This window comes from Tamandua tetradactyla, chromosome 22 (assembly GCF_023851605.1).
Source record: "Tamandua tetradactyla isolate mTamTet1 chromosome 22, mTamTet1.pri, whole genome shotgun sequence".
Taxonomy (NCBI): Eukaryota; Metazoa; Chordata; class Mammalia; order Pilosa; family Myrmecophagidae; genus Tamandua; species Tamandua tetradactyla.
Genome location: NC_135348.1, coordinates 15828369 through 15845067, shown reverse-complemented (window position 1 = coordinate 15845067; position 16699 = coordinate 15828369). Strand labels below are relative to the sequence as shown.

The 16699-nt window shown below is 39.6% G+C and overlaps 1 protein-coding gene across 27 annotated transcripts in view; it reads left to right on the top strand.

The window, feature by feature from the left end:
• Window positions 1–16699, top strand: part of FHIP1A (FHF complex subunit HOOK interacting protein 1A) — a 354626-nt gene that overhangs the window by 238211 nt on the left and 99716 nt on the right. For all 27 annotated transcript variants that reach the window (XM_077139811.1, XM_077139801.1, XM_077139793.1 and 24 more), the window contains one exon: window positions 116–202. In XM_077139811.1, coding sequence (XP_076995926.1) covers window positions 116–202 — 87 coding nt within the window. The remainder of the gene's footprint in view (window positions 1–115; window positions 203–16699) is intronic.

Genomic DNA, 16699 nt, shown 5'->3' with positions numbered 1-16699 from the left:
GACCAAGATTTGGATTTCCCTTTTGAAATCAGAATGTACATTGAAATGTTTGCCTTTACGAAGACTTAAATGTTGAACTCTTTGTCTTTTTCATGACTACCTGTTTCTATTTTAGGTGGCTCACCCCTTGATTCGCAATCAGCTTGTCAATTACATTTACAATGGATTCTTGGTACCTGTCTTGGCTCCTGCTCTCCATAAGGTCAGTAATTGGCTAATGGTAATCTTCTGTTTATAGTACAACTGATGAAAACTGCAGAAGGGGAACAAAATGAATTGACCTGACGGTGGCTTTAGCTTTATTTTTCTTTTCATTCTATTCATATTTCTTACCAATATCAAAGACAGGTCTTAACAATGACCATAGCTTAAGTCTGATGGTATGGATTTATTTGGTGTCACAGAATATCTCATTGCAAAGTAAAGTAAGGTAGTATAAACTAGGGTTGGCAAATAGACTCTGATTCTTGTACCTATTTCAGTCCAAGGGTAGAGGCATGGAATTCTCTGTTAAGCTGTTCTCTGGGGCCAGGTGTTTCATCAAGAGTGCAAGGTCTGTTGTAGATAGTGTAAGGAGCAGTGGTAGCATAGGTCCTTGGTTTTATGATCTCTTTGATAGAACCTAATTTAAAAACAAAATTTTAAACTTTTTAGTTTGAAATACTTTCAAACTTATAGGACAGGTACAAAATTAATACAAACCCCATACAGAGAACTCCGCCATACTTATATTCTCCCAGATACCCAACTCCACAAATTTAGCGTTTTGCCACATCATTCTATCCATCGGTCCAACAGTCCCTTTATCTTAGTCTATCCTTCTGGCTGTTTGTCTATCTATGTACTTCCAATCCATTTTCTGAACACTTGAGTGTAGATTGTATACATCACGCTCCTTGAACACTTAATACTGCCATGTCTATTTCTTAAGAGCAAGGATATTCACTTTTTTGTGTATCTTACATGTAGCAGAACATAACTTCTTTCATTACAAGAATTTTGTGACAGGAGTCAAGTGAAACCAGGTTAAGGTTCATGCAGAGATTAGCTTTCTCATCTGCCCCACTCTGAATTCCTTATGAAGCTCATTTTATATAGTAAATCAACTATTTTTTGCATTGTGAGCTATTGGGGAGATACCCATGGGCACAGAATTCTAATTTTAAGCAGCTTTTTCATTCACTAAGTAAAGAGAAATATATAGTATTTAGTTCTGAGGATTCTTAGTTTGTCGAATTATTGTAATTGCCATCTCTGGTAAGGAGAGAAGCAAGTTGCACCTTACCACATGTTGTTTTGGTGAAATACCCACCTTTCTAAGTCAGGAAGTTCCGTTCTCATGCGCTGTCATTTTGTAGAATCTAGGAATGCCTGATTGTGGCAACTTTGAAGCCTGGCTGTACATGCTGATGGTTTTCTACTTTAGAACATCATGTTCATTTCTTACTATTTATGTACTTTGAAAATAATGACCATGTTTTCCAAAACCATTAGGGTAGTTGGTGTGACTAGGATTTTTGTGTTGCTTTTAGATTTAAAAGTAGTCTACAGCTTAAAGAAAGCCATTGGAAGATACCTGTGTCTCTCAGGAACCGGTCTGCCTTAGTAAACCTGCTGTACTCGGTTATTGGCTGGGTGTAGCCTGTGGGAAGTGTTGTCAAGTTTGTTAAATGCTGTGAGGATTGCGGAGTATAGTAGCAGGGGCCATAGGTCATTTACGTTCTTTGGAGATACGTTCTGGACCTGACTATCACATTCGTTAATGATTTTATTTTCTTTTCTTGTGGTTCTTTTTTTTTATTTTTTTTATTTTTTTTATTTTTTATTTTTTATTAACGGAAAGAAAAAAAAAAGAAATTAACACAACATTTAGAAATCATACCGTTCTACATATGCACTCAGTAATTCTTAACATCATCACATAGATGCATGATCATTGTTTCTTAGTACATTTGCATCGGTTTAGAGGAACTAGCAACACAACAGAAAAAGATATAAAATGTTAATATAAAGAAAAGAAATAAAAGTAGTAATAATAGTAAAAAACAACAACAAACAAACAAACAAGCAAACAAAAACAAAAAAACCCCTATAGCTCAGATGCAGTTTCATTCACTGTTTTAACATGATTACTTTACAATTAGGTATTATTGTGCTGTCCATTTTTGAGTTTTTTATCTAGTCCTGTTGCACAGTCTGTATCCCTTCAGCTTCAATTACCCATTGTCTTACCCTGTTTCTAACTCCTGCTGAACTCTGTTACCAATGACATATTTCAAGTTTATTCTCGAATGTCCGTTCACATCAGTGGGACCATACAGTATTTGTGCTTTAGTTTTTGGCTGGATTCACTCAGCATAATATTCTCTAGGTCCATCCATGTTATTACATGGTTCATAAGTTTATCTTGTCTTAAAGCTGCATAATATTCCATCGTATGTATATACCACAGTTTGTTTAGCCACTCTTCTGTTGATGGAGATTTTGGCTGTTTCCATCTCTTTGCAATTGTAAATAACGCTGCTATAAACATTGGTGTGCAAATGTCCGTTTGTGTCTTTGCCCTTAAGTCCTTTGAGTAGATACCTAGCAATGGTATTGCTGGGTCGTATGGCAGTTCTATATTCAGCTTTTTGAGGAACCGCCAAACTGCCTTCCACAGTGGTTGCACCCTTTGACATTCCCACCAACAGTGGATAAGTGTGCCTCTTTCTCCTCATCCTCTCCAGCACTTGTCATTTTCTGTTTTGTGGATAATGGCCATTCTGGTGGGTGTGAGATGATATCTCATTTTGGTTTTGATTTGCATTTCTATAATGGCCAGGGACATTGAGCATCTCTTCATGTGCTTCTTGGCCATCCGTATTTCTTCTTCTGGTAGGTGTCTGTTCAAGTCTTTTTCCCATTTTGTAATTGGGTTGGCTGTCTTTTTGTTGTTGAGTTGAACAATCTCTTTATAAATTCTGGATACTAGACCTTTATCTGATATGTCGTTTCCAAATATTGTCTCCCATTGTGTAGGCTGTCTTTCTACTTTCTTGATGAAGTTTTTTGATGCACAAAAGTGTTTAATTTTGAGGAGCTCCCATTTATTTATTTCTTTCTTCAGTGCTCTTGCTTTAGGTTTAAGGTCCATAAAACTGCCTCCAGTTGTAAGATTCGTCAGATATCTCCCTACATTTTCCTCTAACTGTTTTATGGTCTTAGACCTAATGTTTAGATCTTTGATCCATTTTGAGTTAATTTTTGTATAAGCTGTGAGATACGGGTCTTCTTTCATTCTTTTACTTATGGATATCCAGTTCTCTAGGCACCATTTATTGAAGAGACTGTTCTGTCCCAGGTGAGTTGGCTTGACTGCCTTATCAAAGATCAAATGTCCATAGATGAGAGGGTCTATATCTGAGCACTCTATTCGATTCCATTGGTCGATATATCTATCTTTATGCCAATACCATGCTGTTTTGACCACTGTGGCTTCATAATATGCCTTAAAGTCCGGCATCGCTAGACCTCCAGCTTCGTTTTTTTTCCTCAAGATGTTTTTAGCAATTCGGGGCTACTTGCCCTTCCAGATAAATTTGCTTATTGGTTTTTCTAATTCTGAAAAATAAGTTGTTGGGATTTTGATTGGTATTGCATTGAATCTGTAGATGAGTTTAGGTAGGATTGACATCTTAATTATATTTAGTCTTCCAATCCATGAACACGGTATGCCCTTCCATCTATTTAGGTCTTCTGTGATTTCTTTTAGCAGTTTTTTGTAGTTTTATTTATATAGGTTTTTTGTCTCTTTGGTTAAATTTATTCCTAGGTATTATATTCTTTTAGTTGCGATTGTAAATGGGATTCGTTTCTTGATTTCCGCCTCAGCTTGTTCATTACTAGTGTATAGAAAAGCTACAGATTTTTGAATGTTGATCTTGTAGCCTGCTACTTTGCTGTACTCATTTATTAGCTCTAGTAATTTTGTTGTGGATTTTTCTGGGTTTTTTACGTATAGTATCATATCGTCTGCAAACAGTGATAGTTTTATTTCTTCCTTTCCAATTTTGATGCCTTGTATTTCTTTTTCTTGTCTAATTGCTCTGGCTAGAACTTCCAACACAATGTTGAATAATAGTGGTGATAGTGGACATCCTTGTCTTGTTCCTGATCTTAGGGGGAACGTTTTCAATTTTTCCCCATTGAGGATGATATTAACTTTGGGTTTTCATATATTCCCTCTATCATTTTAAGGAAGTTCCCTTGTATTCCTATCTTTTGAAGTGTTTTCAACAGGAAAGGATGTTGAATCTTGTCAGATGCCTTCTCTGCATCAATTGAGATGATCATATGATTTTTCTGCTTTGATTTGTTGACATGGTGTATTACATTAATTGATTTTCTTATGTTGAACCATCCTTGCATACCTGGGATGAATCCTACTTGGTCATGATGTATAATTCTTTTAATGTGTTGTTGGATACGATTTGCTAGAATTTTATTGAGGATTTTTGCATCTGTATTCATTAGAGAGATTGGTCTGTAGTTTTCTTTTTTTGTAATATCTTTGCCTGGTTTGGTATGAGGGTGATGTTGGCTTCATAGAATGAATTAGGTAGTTTTCCCTCCACTTTGATTATGTTGAAGAGTTTGAGGAGAGTAGGTACTAATTCTTTCTGGAATGTTTGATAGAATTCACATGTGAAGCCATCTGGTCCTGGACTTTTCTTTTTAGGGAGCTTTTGAATAACTAATTCAATCTCTTTACTTGTGATTGGTTTGTTGAGGTCGTCTATTTCTTCTTGAGTCAAAGTTGGTTGTTCATGTCTTTCCAGGAACCCGTCCATTTCCTCTAAATTGTTGTATTTATTAGCGTAAAGTTGTTCATAGTATCCTGTTATTACCTCCTTTATTTCTGTGAGGTCAGTAGTTATGTCTCCTGTTCCATTTCTAATCTTATTTATTTGCATACTCTCTCTTCTTCTTTTTGTCAATCTTGCTAAGGGCCCATCAATCTTGTTGATTTTCTCATAGAACCAACTTCTGGTCTTATTGATTTTCTCTGTTGTTTTCATGTTTTCAATTTCATTTATTTCTGCTCTAATCTTTGTTATTTCTTTCCTTTTGCTTGCTTTGGGATTAGTTTGCTGTTCTTTCTCCAGTTCTTCCAAGTGGACAGTTAATTCCTGCATTTTTGCCTTTTCTTCTTTTCTGATAAAGGCATTTAGGGCAATAAATTTCCCTCTTAGCACTGCCTTTGCTGCGTCCCATAAGTTTTGATATGTTGTGTCTTCATTTTCATTTGCCTCTAGGTATTTACTAATTTCTCTTGCAATTTCTTCTTTGACCCACTTGTTGTTTAAGAGTGTGTTGTTGAGCCTCCATGTATTTATGAATTTTCTGGCACTCCGCCTATTATTGATTTCCAACTTCATTCCTTTATGATCCGAGAAAGTGTTGTGTATGATTTCAATCTTTTTAAATTTGTTAAGACTTGCTTTGTGACCCAGCATATGGTCTATCTTTGAGAATGATCCATGAGCACTTGAAAAAAAGGTGTATCCTGCTGTTGTGGGATGTAATGTCCTATAAATGTCTGTTAAGTCAAGTTCATTTATAGTAATATTCAGGTTCTCTATTTCTTTATTGATCCTCTGTCTAGATGTTCTGTCCATTGATGAGAGTGGGGAATTGAAGTCTCCAACTATTATGGTATATGTGTCTATTTCCCTTTTCAGTGTTTGCAGTGTATTCCTCACGTATTTTGGGGCATTCTGGTTCGGTGCGTAAATATTTACGATTGTTATGTCTTCTTGCTTAATTGTTCCTTTTAATAGTATATAGTGTCCTTCTTTGTCTCTTTTAACTGTTTTACATTTGAAGTCTAATTTGTTGGATATTAGTATAGCCACTCCTGCTCTTTTCTGGTTGTTATTTGCATGAAATATCTTTTCCCAGCCTTTCACTTTCAACCTATATTTATCTTTGGGTCTAAGATGTGTTTCCTGTAGACAGCATATAGCAGGATCCTGTTTTTTAATCCATTCTGCCAGTCTATGTCTTTTGATTGGGAAATTCAGTCCATTAACATTTAGAGTTATTACTGTTTGGATAATGTTTTCCTCTACCATTTTGCCTTTTGTATTATATATATCATATCTAACTTTCCTTCTTTCTACACTTTTCTCCATGCCTCTCTCTTCTGTCTTTTTGTATCTGACTCTAGTGCTCCCTTTAGTATTTCTTGCAGAGCTGGTCTCTTGGTCACAAATTCTCAGTGACTTTTTGTCTGAGAATGTTTTAATTTCTCCCTCATTTTTGAAGGACAATTTTGCTGGATATAGGAGTCTTGGTTGGCAGTTTTTCTCTTTTAGTAATTTAAATATATCATCCCACTGTCTTCTAGCTTCCATGGTTTCTGCTGAGAAATCTACACATAGTCTTATTGGGTTTCCCTTGTATGTGATGGGTTGTTTTTCTCTCGCTGCTTTCAAGATCCTCTCTTTCTCTTTGACCTCTGACATTCTAACTAGTAACTGTCTTGGGGAACGCCTATTTGTGTCTAATCTCTTTGGGGTGCGCTGCACTTCTTGGATCTGTAATTTTAGGTCTTTCATAAGAGTTGGGAAATTTTCAGTGATAATTTCTTCCATTATTTTTTCTCCTCCTTTTTCCTTCTCTTCTCCTTCTGGGACACCCACTACACGTATATTTGTACGGTTCACATTGTCCTTGAGTTCCCTGATACCTTGTTCAAATTTTTCCGTTCTTTTCCGGATAGTTTCTGTTTCTTTTTGGAATTCAGATGTTTCATCCTCCAAATCACTAATTCTGTCTTCTGTCTCTTTAAATCTGTCATTGTAGGTATCCATTGTTTTTTCCATCTTTTCTACTTTGTCCTTCACTTCCATAAGTTCTGTGATTTGTTTTTTCAGTTTTTCTATTTCTTCTTTATGTTCAGCCCATGTCTTCTTCATGTCCTCCCTCAATTTATCGATTTCGTTTTTGAAGAGGTTTTCCATTTCTGTTCGTATATTCAGCATTAGTTGTTTCAGCTCCTGTGTCTCATTTGAACTATTGGTTTGTTCCTTGACTGGGCCATATTTTCAATTTTCTGAGCGTGATCCGTTATCTTCTGCTGGCGTCTGGGCATTTAGTCAGATTTCCCTGGGTGTTGGACGCAACAGGTTGAAAGATTTTTCTGTGCAATCTCTGGGTTCTGTTTTTCTTATCCTGCCCAGTAGGTGGCGCTCGTGGCACACGTTTGTCTACGAGTTCCACCAGTGAAAGTTGCTGTGGGTCCTTTAACTCTGGAAAATTCTCGCCGTAGGGGAGGTTCGGCAGCCGAAGCGTCTTGGAGGAATGCCAGCCGGCCTGGGGTTCCGAATGCGGGGAGGGTCGCTGGCCGCCGCAGCACGGGAGAGCGTCCGGCCGAATTAGCTAGTCGGCCCGGGGCGCCAAGCGTGGCGGGAGGGCGCCAGCTGTCGCAGCCCGGGAGAGTGCACTGTTCCCAGCCGGACGGGGGAGTCACGTGTTTGGAAGGGATCCCCCGGTCACTGTTCTCCGCAGTCTGGGGATTTCCGACCCAACTATCTCAGTTGATCCGGGGGGCCTCGCGTGGTGGGGGCACCAGCCGCCGCGGCCTAAGGGGACTGCCTGTCCAATTCTACCAGCTGGCCTGGGAAGGTGGAAGGGAGGGACTCCGGTCGCTTGCCCTCCCGCCCAGGAAAGCCCGTGCCCCTTGGTGATCTCACCGGAGCTGGTTCTCCCAGATAGTCAACCGTTCCAGGATGGGGTACGCCGTCCCTTTGATCTCCGTCGTGGCTCCTGGAGCTGCTCTGTATTATCTCCACTCCCCCAGTAGCTGTTCTGGAGGAGGAAAGGTGAGGGCGGCAAGGCTGTCGAGGCTGGTGGCGGAGGAGCCGGTGAAGGCGGGGGAAGAGGGCACCGTGGTGGTTGGAGAGCCGCCGGAGCAGGAGGAGAAAGAGGGGGGAGAAGGAGGGCGGGCAGGTCAGCTGCTGTGGGGCGTGGGTGCCGCGCGGCGGGCCGGCGGAGAAAGGGGGGGGAGAAGGAGGGCGGGCGGGTCGGCTGCTGCGGGGTGTGGGCGCCGCGCGGCGGGCTGGCGGAGAAAGAGAGGGGAGAAGGAGGGCGGGCGGGTTGGCTGCTGCGGGGCGTGGGCGCCGTGCGGTGGGCCGGCGGAGAAAGAGAGGGGAGAAGGAGGGTGGGCGGGTCGGCTGCTGCGGGGCGTGGGCGCCGTGTGGCGGGCCGGCGGAGAAAAAAAAGTTGTGGTTCTTTTTTGAACCCTAGGTGTTCTTTAGGATTAACAGGAATAATGTTGGTTAGGGTTTGGTAAACCACGGCAATTAGCAATATCTAGCTGCAGCTTCCATAAGCGCCTCCAGAATAGCCTCTTGACTCTATTTGAGCTCTCTTAGCCACTGATACCTTATTTTGTTGTGTTTCTTTTTCCCCTTTTGGTTAGGAAAGCATTGTTGATCCCTTGGTACAAGGGCCAGGCCCATCCCTGGGAATCATATCCCCCATGGTCAGGAAGACTTTCACCCCTGAATGTCATGTCTCATGTAGGGGGAAAGGTAATGATTTTCCTTGCAGAGTTGGGCTTAGAGAGAGAGAGGTCACATCTGAGCAACAAAAGAGGTTTTCTGAAAGTAACTCTTAGGCGTATTATAGCTAGGCTTAGCTTCTGTGTTTCAGAATAAGTTTTGTAAGAGGAAGCCTCAAGATCAGGGGCTTGGTCTGTTTTCTTGGGAGTCCATCGTATTAGAGAGAGTATCAGGGCTTTCCCAGGTGGGAAAGTTTAATAGTTCCATATTTTTCTCCTTCCTCAGAGGACTTTGCCGACTTAGTTCCTTTCTGTAGCCGCACAATATTCTATCATATGTATAGATCTCAGTTCATCTTTCTACTTTTCAGTCAGTGTACCTTCAGCCACCTCCATCCATTGGGCGACATGAATAATGTCCAAAATAAGCAATCCATGTCTCACAGTATCCTCACTTAGTTGTACAATCATCAGCAGTCTCAATTTTAGAGTATTTTAATTAGTCCAAAGAGAAAAATAACAGATAAACACAACCTCACTAAATAGCAAATCTAAACCGCTCCTTAATTCTTGTCCTCCCCCCCCCCATTTATGTACCCCTGGTATTGCTGTGGTACTGTTGTTGTCTTCCTATTACCTATAGGCCATAGTGTATGTGCTGTTTTGAAGCTATTATGTACCCCAGAAAAGCCATGTTCTTTAATCCTCATTCAATATTGTTGGGTGGGAACTTTTTGATTGCTTCCATGGAGATGTGACTGACTCAATTGTGGGTGGTAACTTTTGACTAGATGATTTCTATGGAGATGTGTCTTTACCCATTCAAGTTGGGGTTACTTACTGGAACCCTTTAAGAAGAAACCTTAAAAGCTTCTGGACTTCCAGAGAAGATGGCGGCTTAGTGAGACGCGGGTCTTAGTTCCTCCTCCAGAAAAGCAACTAAAGAAACAGAAACAATACGAAATAGCTCCCGGAGTCACGACAGAGACCAAAAAGACAGCGTACCCCATTCTGGAACAGCTGAACGGGCAGGGAGTATCTGCTGCGGTGAGAAACCCGAGGGGCGCGCGTTTTCCCGGCCGGGGCGGCTGGCGACTGGGGTCCCCTCCACGCACGTGGCTCCCCGGTCTGACTGGGAACGTTGGATAGCGGGGCCCTCCCGTCACGCTTGGCGTTTCGGGCCAGCTGGGCAATTAGGACCGGCACTCTCCCAAGCCGCGGTGGCCAGCGACCCCCGCCTCCACGTGCGGTTTCCGGGGCCGACTGCCGTGCAGACAGACGAGCGCCACGAGTGCCACCTACTGGGCAGGAAAAGAAAAACGGAGCCCAGAGATTTCACAGAAAAACCTTTCAACCAGCTGGGTCCCACACCCAGGGAAATCTGATCAAATGCCCAGACACCAGCAGAAAATAATGGATGACGCTCGGAAAATTGAAGATATGGCCCAGTCAAAGGAACAAACCAATAATTCAAATGAGATACAGAAGCTGAGACAACTAATGCTGAATATACGAACAGAAATGGAAAAACTCTTCAAAAACCAAATCAATAAATTGAGGGAGGACATGAAGAAGACATGGGCTGAACAAAAAGAAGAAATAGAAAATCTGAAAAAACAAATCACAGAACTTATGGGAGTGAAGGACAAAGAAGAAAAAATGGAACAAACAATGGATACCTACAATGGTAGATCTAAAGAGACAGAAGCTACAATTAGTGAACTGGAGGATGGAACATCTGAATTCCAAAAAGAAACAGAAACTATAGGGAAAAGAATGGAAAAACTTGAGCAGGGGATCAGGGAACTGAATGACAATATGAAGCGCACAAATATACGTGTTGTGGGTATCCCAGAAGGAGAAGAGAAGGGAAAAGGAGGAGAAAAACTAATGGAAGAAATTATCACTGAAAATTTCCCAACTCTTATGAAAGACCTAAATTTGCAGATCCAAGAAGTGCAGCGCACCCCAAAGAGAATAGACCCAAATAGGCATTCTCCAAGACACTTACTAGTTAGAATGTCAGAGGTCAAAGAGAAAGAGAGGATCTTGAAAGCAGCAAGAGAAAAACAATCTGTCACATACAAGGGAAACCCAATAAGACTATGTGTAGATTTCTCAGCAGAAACCATGGAAGCTAGAAGACAGTGGGATGATATATTTAAATTACTAAAAGAGAAAAACTGCCAACCAAGACTCCTATATCCAGCAAAATTGTCCTTCAAAAATGAAGGAGAAATTAAAACATTTATAGACAAAAAGTCACTGAGAGAATTTGTGACCAAGAGTCCAGCTCTGCAAGAAATACTAAAGGGAGCACTAGAGTCAGATACAAAAAGACAGAAGAGAGAGGTATGGAGTAAAGTGTAGAAAGAAGGAAAATCAGATATGATATATATAATACAAAAGCCAAAATGGTAGAGGAAAATATTATCCAAACAGTAATAATACTAAAAGTTAATGGACCGAATTTCCCAATCAAAAGACATAGAATGGCAGAATGGATTACGACCCAGCAATACCACTGCTAGGTATCTACTCAAAGGACTTAAGGGCAAAGACACAGACGGACATTTGCACACCAGTGTTTATAGCAGCATTATCTACAATTGCAAAGAGATGGAAACAGCCAAAATGTTCATCAACCGATGAGTGGCTAAACAAACTGTGGCGTATACCTACGATGGAATATTATGCAGCTTTAAGACAGACTAAACTTATGAAGCATGTAATAACATGGATGGACCTAGAGAACATTATGCTGAGTGAGTCTAGCCCAAAACTGAAGGACAAATACTGTAAGGTCCCACTGATGTGAACCGACATTCGAGAATCAGCTTGGAATATATCATTGGTAACAGAGACCAGCAGGAGTTAGAAACAGGGTAAGATAATGGGTAATTGGAGCTGAAGGGATACAGACTGTGCAACAGGACTAGATACAAAAACTCAAAAATGGACAGCACAATAATACCTAAGTGTAATGTAACTAGGTTGGAACACTGAATGAAGCTGCACCTGAAATATGGTTTTTTTGTTTGTTTGTGTGTTTGTATCTTTTGTTTTTGTTTTTTTTCTTTTTCCTTTTTATATATATATATTTTATGAGTATTATTATTTTAATTCTCTTCTCTATATTAAGATTCTATATCTTTTTCTGCTGTTTTGCTAGTTCTTTTCCTAAATCGATACAAATGTACTAAGAAATGATGATCATACATCTATGTGATGATACTAAGAATTACTGAGTGCATTTGTAGAATGGAATGATTTCTAAATGTGTTAATTTCTTTTCTTTTTTTTTGATTAATAAAAAAATTAAAAAAAAAAAAAGCTTCTGGAAAAATCTGTAGAGCCAACAGAGCTCACACAGTGAGAGACTTTTGGAGATGAAGAAGAAAAATGCTCTCAGGGGAGCTTCACGAAACAAGTAGTCAGGAGAGAAAGCCAGCAGACCTCCCCATGTGCCTTCCCAGCTAAGAGAGAAACTTCAAACTTAATCAGCCCTTTCTGTGAATTTAAGATATCTTTCTCTCAGTTCCTTAGTTTGGACATTTTCATGGCCTTAGTACTGTAAACTTACAATGTAATAAATTCCTTTTGTAAAAGCCTTTCCATTTCTGGTTTATTGCACTCCAGCAGCTTGCAAACTAAATCAGCATACAATAATTTTCCCCCTATACCCTTCAATCTTTGTACAAGATTGATACCTTTGAAGTAGTTCATGCAAGAACTTATTTATATTTGTAGTATTAATCAGTGGGATACATGGCTCTATACAATCCCTTTCAATCATACTCACCTTCAGTATGACAATATTACTTATAAACCTACTGATGAACTGGTGTCACTCCTATCCCTTCACGTACATTTAAGTTTAACCTTATTAGGTAACCATTCACCCATCTTGGGTTTCTGTGTATCTCTATTTAGGCTTATATTCTTCATTATAAGCCTATGAGTTTACCAGGGTCATATTAGCGAAATCATACAGTGTCTGTACTTTTAGGTCTGGCTGGTTTTACTCAGCATTAGGTTCTCAAAAGTTCATCCATGTGATGCTTCAGGACATGATTTCATCTTAAGGTTGCATAATATTCCAGCATATGTATATAGCACATTTTGTTTATCAGCTTGCTTGTTGATAGGCATTTGGATTGCTTCCATCATTTGTCAGTTGTGAATAATGCCACAGTGAACATTGGTATGCAAATGTCTGTTCATGACACTGCTTTCAGCTCTTATGGGTATATACCAGTATGATATTGTTGTATTGTAGGGCAACTTGATATTTGGTTTTGTGAGGAACCACCAAACTGTCTTCCATAGTGGCTATACCATTATACAGTCTCACCAACAGTGAATATGTGTTCCAGTTTCTCCACATTCTCTCCAATATTTGTGGTTTCCTATTTCTTTAATAGTAGCCATTCTTATAGGTGTGAGGTAATATCTCACTGTCATCTTAATTTGCATTTCACTTATAGCTCATGAAGATGAGCATCTCTTATGCTTTTTATCTGTTTGTATTTGGTCTTTGGAAAAATGTCTGTTCATATCTTTTGCCCATTTTATAATTGGGTTGTTTGTTCTTTTGTTGTTGAGTTTTATGATTTCTTTATGTATACAGGATATCAAACCTTTATCTGATACGTGGTTTCCAATATTTTCTCCCATTGAATTGGCTGTCTCTTCATATTTTTGAGAGTCCTTTGATGCACTGAAGCATTTGATATTCAGAAGTTCCCTTTCATCTGTATTTTCTTTAGTTTCTTGTGCTTTGGGTGTAAAGTTTAAGAAGCTACCTCCTAATACTAGGTCTTGAAGATGTTTCCCTATATTTTCTTCTAGAGTTTTATGGTACTGGCTCTTATATTTAGGTCTTTGATTCACTTTGAGTTATGTATGTATGTATGTGTGCATTTATTTATTTTTATTGACCCAACAGTCTTGTCTTTACTTTTCTTTTAAAACAAGAAATAGAATGCAAATAATCAGAAAGCACTAGCAATTTTTTGTGTATTTCTTAATTAATTAAGATTAATTGCATCAATTAATCCAAAATATTGGCTTCTTAGTTCAAAAAGTACTTGCAAAGAAAATCATTGAGAAGATGGAAGGGGATGGAACCAGTTCCTGATAACTGGAATCCCATGAGTGTGTATGTCAAGTCTCATGAGGCCATTTTTAGAATTTATCTGTTACTTGGTCACTTTTTTCCTCAAATATTATAATTTTTCTTTGACTTTTTCCTCAAAAATATAAAAAGTATAAAATACAAACAAGCTCTTGCACTGCACACTTAGATGTGTACAATTCAAGTATTGCACATCTATTTACATACCAATAAATCCTGCCAAATCTTGGATAACGCAATAATATACAAAATATCAGGGCACAGAAAAAACTAAAACCCACTTTTTATTACACGTGAGTCAAATAGTCAATCTAAAGAAAAGCATTCATTTTAGCTTTCTTCTACATTTGCATGTTGATATACTTATTAAAATATTCTTGTATAATTATATTTGGTCTTATTATTATCAGATCAGGCTTAAAACTTCCAAACCAGCCATCCAGGCAAAACAGATAATCAGAAAGATTATCTCTTCCTCACCGCCCTATCCCTGATAACTGGAAATCAATTTTACTAAATGAGTCTAAACACTGTTTTGTGACAACAAATGCTAGGTCCAATTTCTTCATTATTCTTTTTGGTGTGGCATACTTGGTAGAACTGAGGTGTGGAGGCCAGCATCGATTCCCCAGACCAGAGTATATTGCTGCATGTGGTGTATAATCACTTGTACATCAGTAGGCTTTGGCTTCAATCTACCACCACTCAATTCCTCACTTAATTTCAGCCTAGCACCTACAGTCCTTTTCAGATCTCTTTGAAAATGTCCAAAGTCCCTGAATATGGTTGAACCTCCAGGAAGGACAATGGTCTTGTAGAGAAGACGTCTGGCATCAGTAGGACAATACTGAATTACTTCATCCACAACGTCTGAGATAGGTTGTGTTAAGTAGTTAAGTGTCTTCAAGTATGTCTGTTTGGATCTGTTCTGTTTCAGGTATGCTGCATTTCTTGGATATATAATTTTATGTCTTTCATAAGAGATGGGAAATTTTCAGTGATTATTTCCTCCATTAGTCTTTCTCATCCTTTTCCCTTCTCTTCTTCTTCTGGGACACTCAAAACACGTTTATTCATGCACTTCATGTTGTCATTCAGTTCTCTGAGACCCTGCTCATATTTTTCCATTCTTTTTTCTTTATTTTCTTTTGTGTGTCAGATTTCAGATGGCCAATCCTCTAGTTACTAATCCTTTCTTCTGCCTCTTCCAATCTACTGTTGTAGATTTCCATGATTTTTTTTCCATATCTTCTGCTGTGCCCTTTCATACCCAGAAGTTCTGTGATTTGTTTGAACTTTCAATTTCCTCTTTTTGTTTGCCCAGTGCCTTCTTTATATCCTCCCTCAACTTTTGATTTGATTTTTGATGAGATTTTTCATGTCTGTTCGAACATCTTAAATTAGTTGTTTCAACTCCTTTACCTCATTTGAATTGTTGATTTATTCCTTTAACCGGGCCATATCTTTGATTTTCCTAGTATGACTCAGTTTTTTGCTGGCATGTAGGCATTTGATTCCCTTAATTAGTTTATTCTGGAGTTTGTTTTCACACTTTCATCTGGGATTTTCTTGCTGTTTCGCTTTGTTCTCTATCTGTTCTTTGAAAGTTAGTTCAGCCTATATTAAACCTCTAGCATAGGTTCTATTTGATCAGAATTTTTCAGTTCTTGTTTTTCTGCTTCTTGCCCTACCTCTGTGAAGTCCCCCCCCCCCCTTTTTTTTTTTTGAGGAGGTTCTCTCCAGATATTATAGACCCCAATCAGATTTTCCCAGACTGGATTGGTCTCCTCTCAGGAGGAAAGAGTCACCTGCATCAGTTTTCCCTGAGGGTGAGTCCCAGTAGGTTGACAGACTTTCCTGTGAAGCCTCTAGACTCTGTGCTTTTCTTGTATTGCCCAGCATGTGATGTTTGTCTGCCTGTGGCTTCCCACCAGTGTAAAATGGTACAGTGGTTTTAACTTCAGCAGACTTTCCCTGCCAGGGTGTGGTTGAGACAGAGGGGAGGTTGTAGGTTGGCATTAATTGCTTCAGTTTTCCAGTTCCTGGACCCTGAATTCCTTGAGGGAGGGATTCCACTTGAGCTGGGCCCCACCTTTCTCTTAGGGATGGTCCAATCTTTAGGAAATTAACTCCTTTCATCCAACTGGTTACTTTGTCTCTTAGACAAGCTTAATTCCACCCTTGCCTGGGGTAGTGCTGGAGCCTGAAAAGCCTTCCAGTTCTATCTAATGCGCTGTCGCGGAGTGGAAATAATAAAAAAAAATTCCTTTTCAGAGCAGGATCCACACTCCTCAGTTTGTCAGTCAGGAGCTTAAATTGTTATGTTGCTCTACACATCTCCAGGCTCTGTGTGTCCCCTTTTTCTAGGGTCTAGCCCTTTTCAAGTATTTTGTGCTGACCAACTTCAAAAGCCTCTTTTTTTTTTGGTCTGTCAGCCCTGCCCCCACTCTGCTGGGGCAAAAACTCTTGGTACCTTTAGCTCTTATTCTAGGTTCATCTGAACTGAGGGCCTATTTTTAGTAGTCAGAATTTGTTTATTAATTCTGCAATTGAAGTTTGGCTGAGCTAAGCCCTTGCTGCTAGTGAAGTCTGTTTCCTTTCCCCTCTGGGAACCAGCTTGCCCATCCTGTGGGGGAGGGGCACTGGCCTCTGTGGCTTGGGGGACTGCAATTCTGTGTGGGATCTCAGCCAGTCCAATTTGTCCAGACTGGTGTATGCTGTGTGTCCAGTCACTGATATGGCCCCTAGCAGTTGTTCTGTACTTTTCCTGGTTATTTACTAGCTGCTCTGGAGGATGAACTAATTCCACACGTCACTAAGCTGCCATCTTGCCCCCCAGCCTTTGGGGTATGGGTTTTTCAATGTCATTTTTATGATATTGAAGTTTCCTTCGATGCCTACCTTTTGAAGTGTTTTTATCAGAAAACAATGCTGAATTGTGTCGAATGCTTTTTCTATATCAATCGAGATTATCATGTGATTTTTTCCTTTTGATTTGTCAATGTGCTGATTAC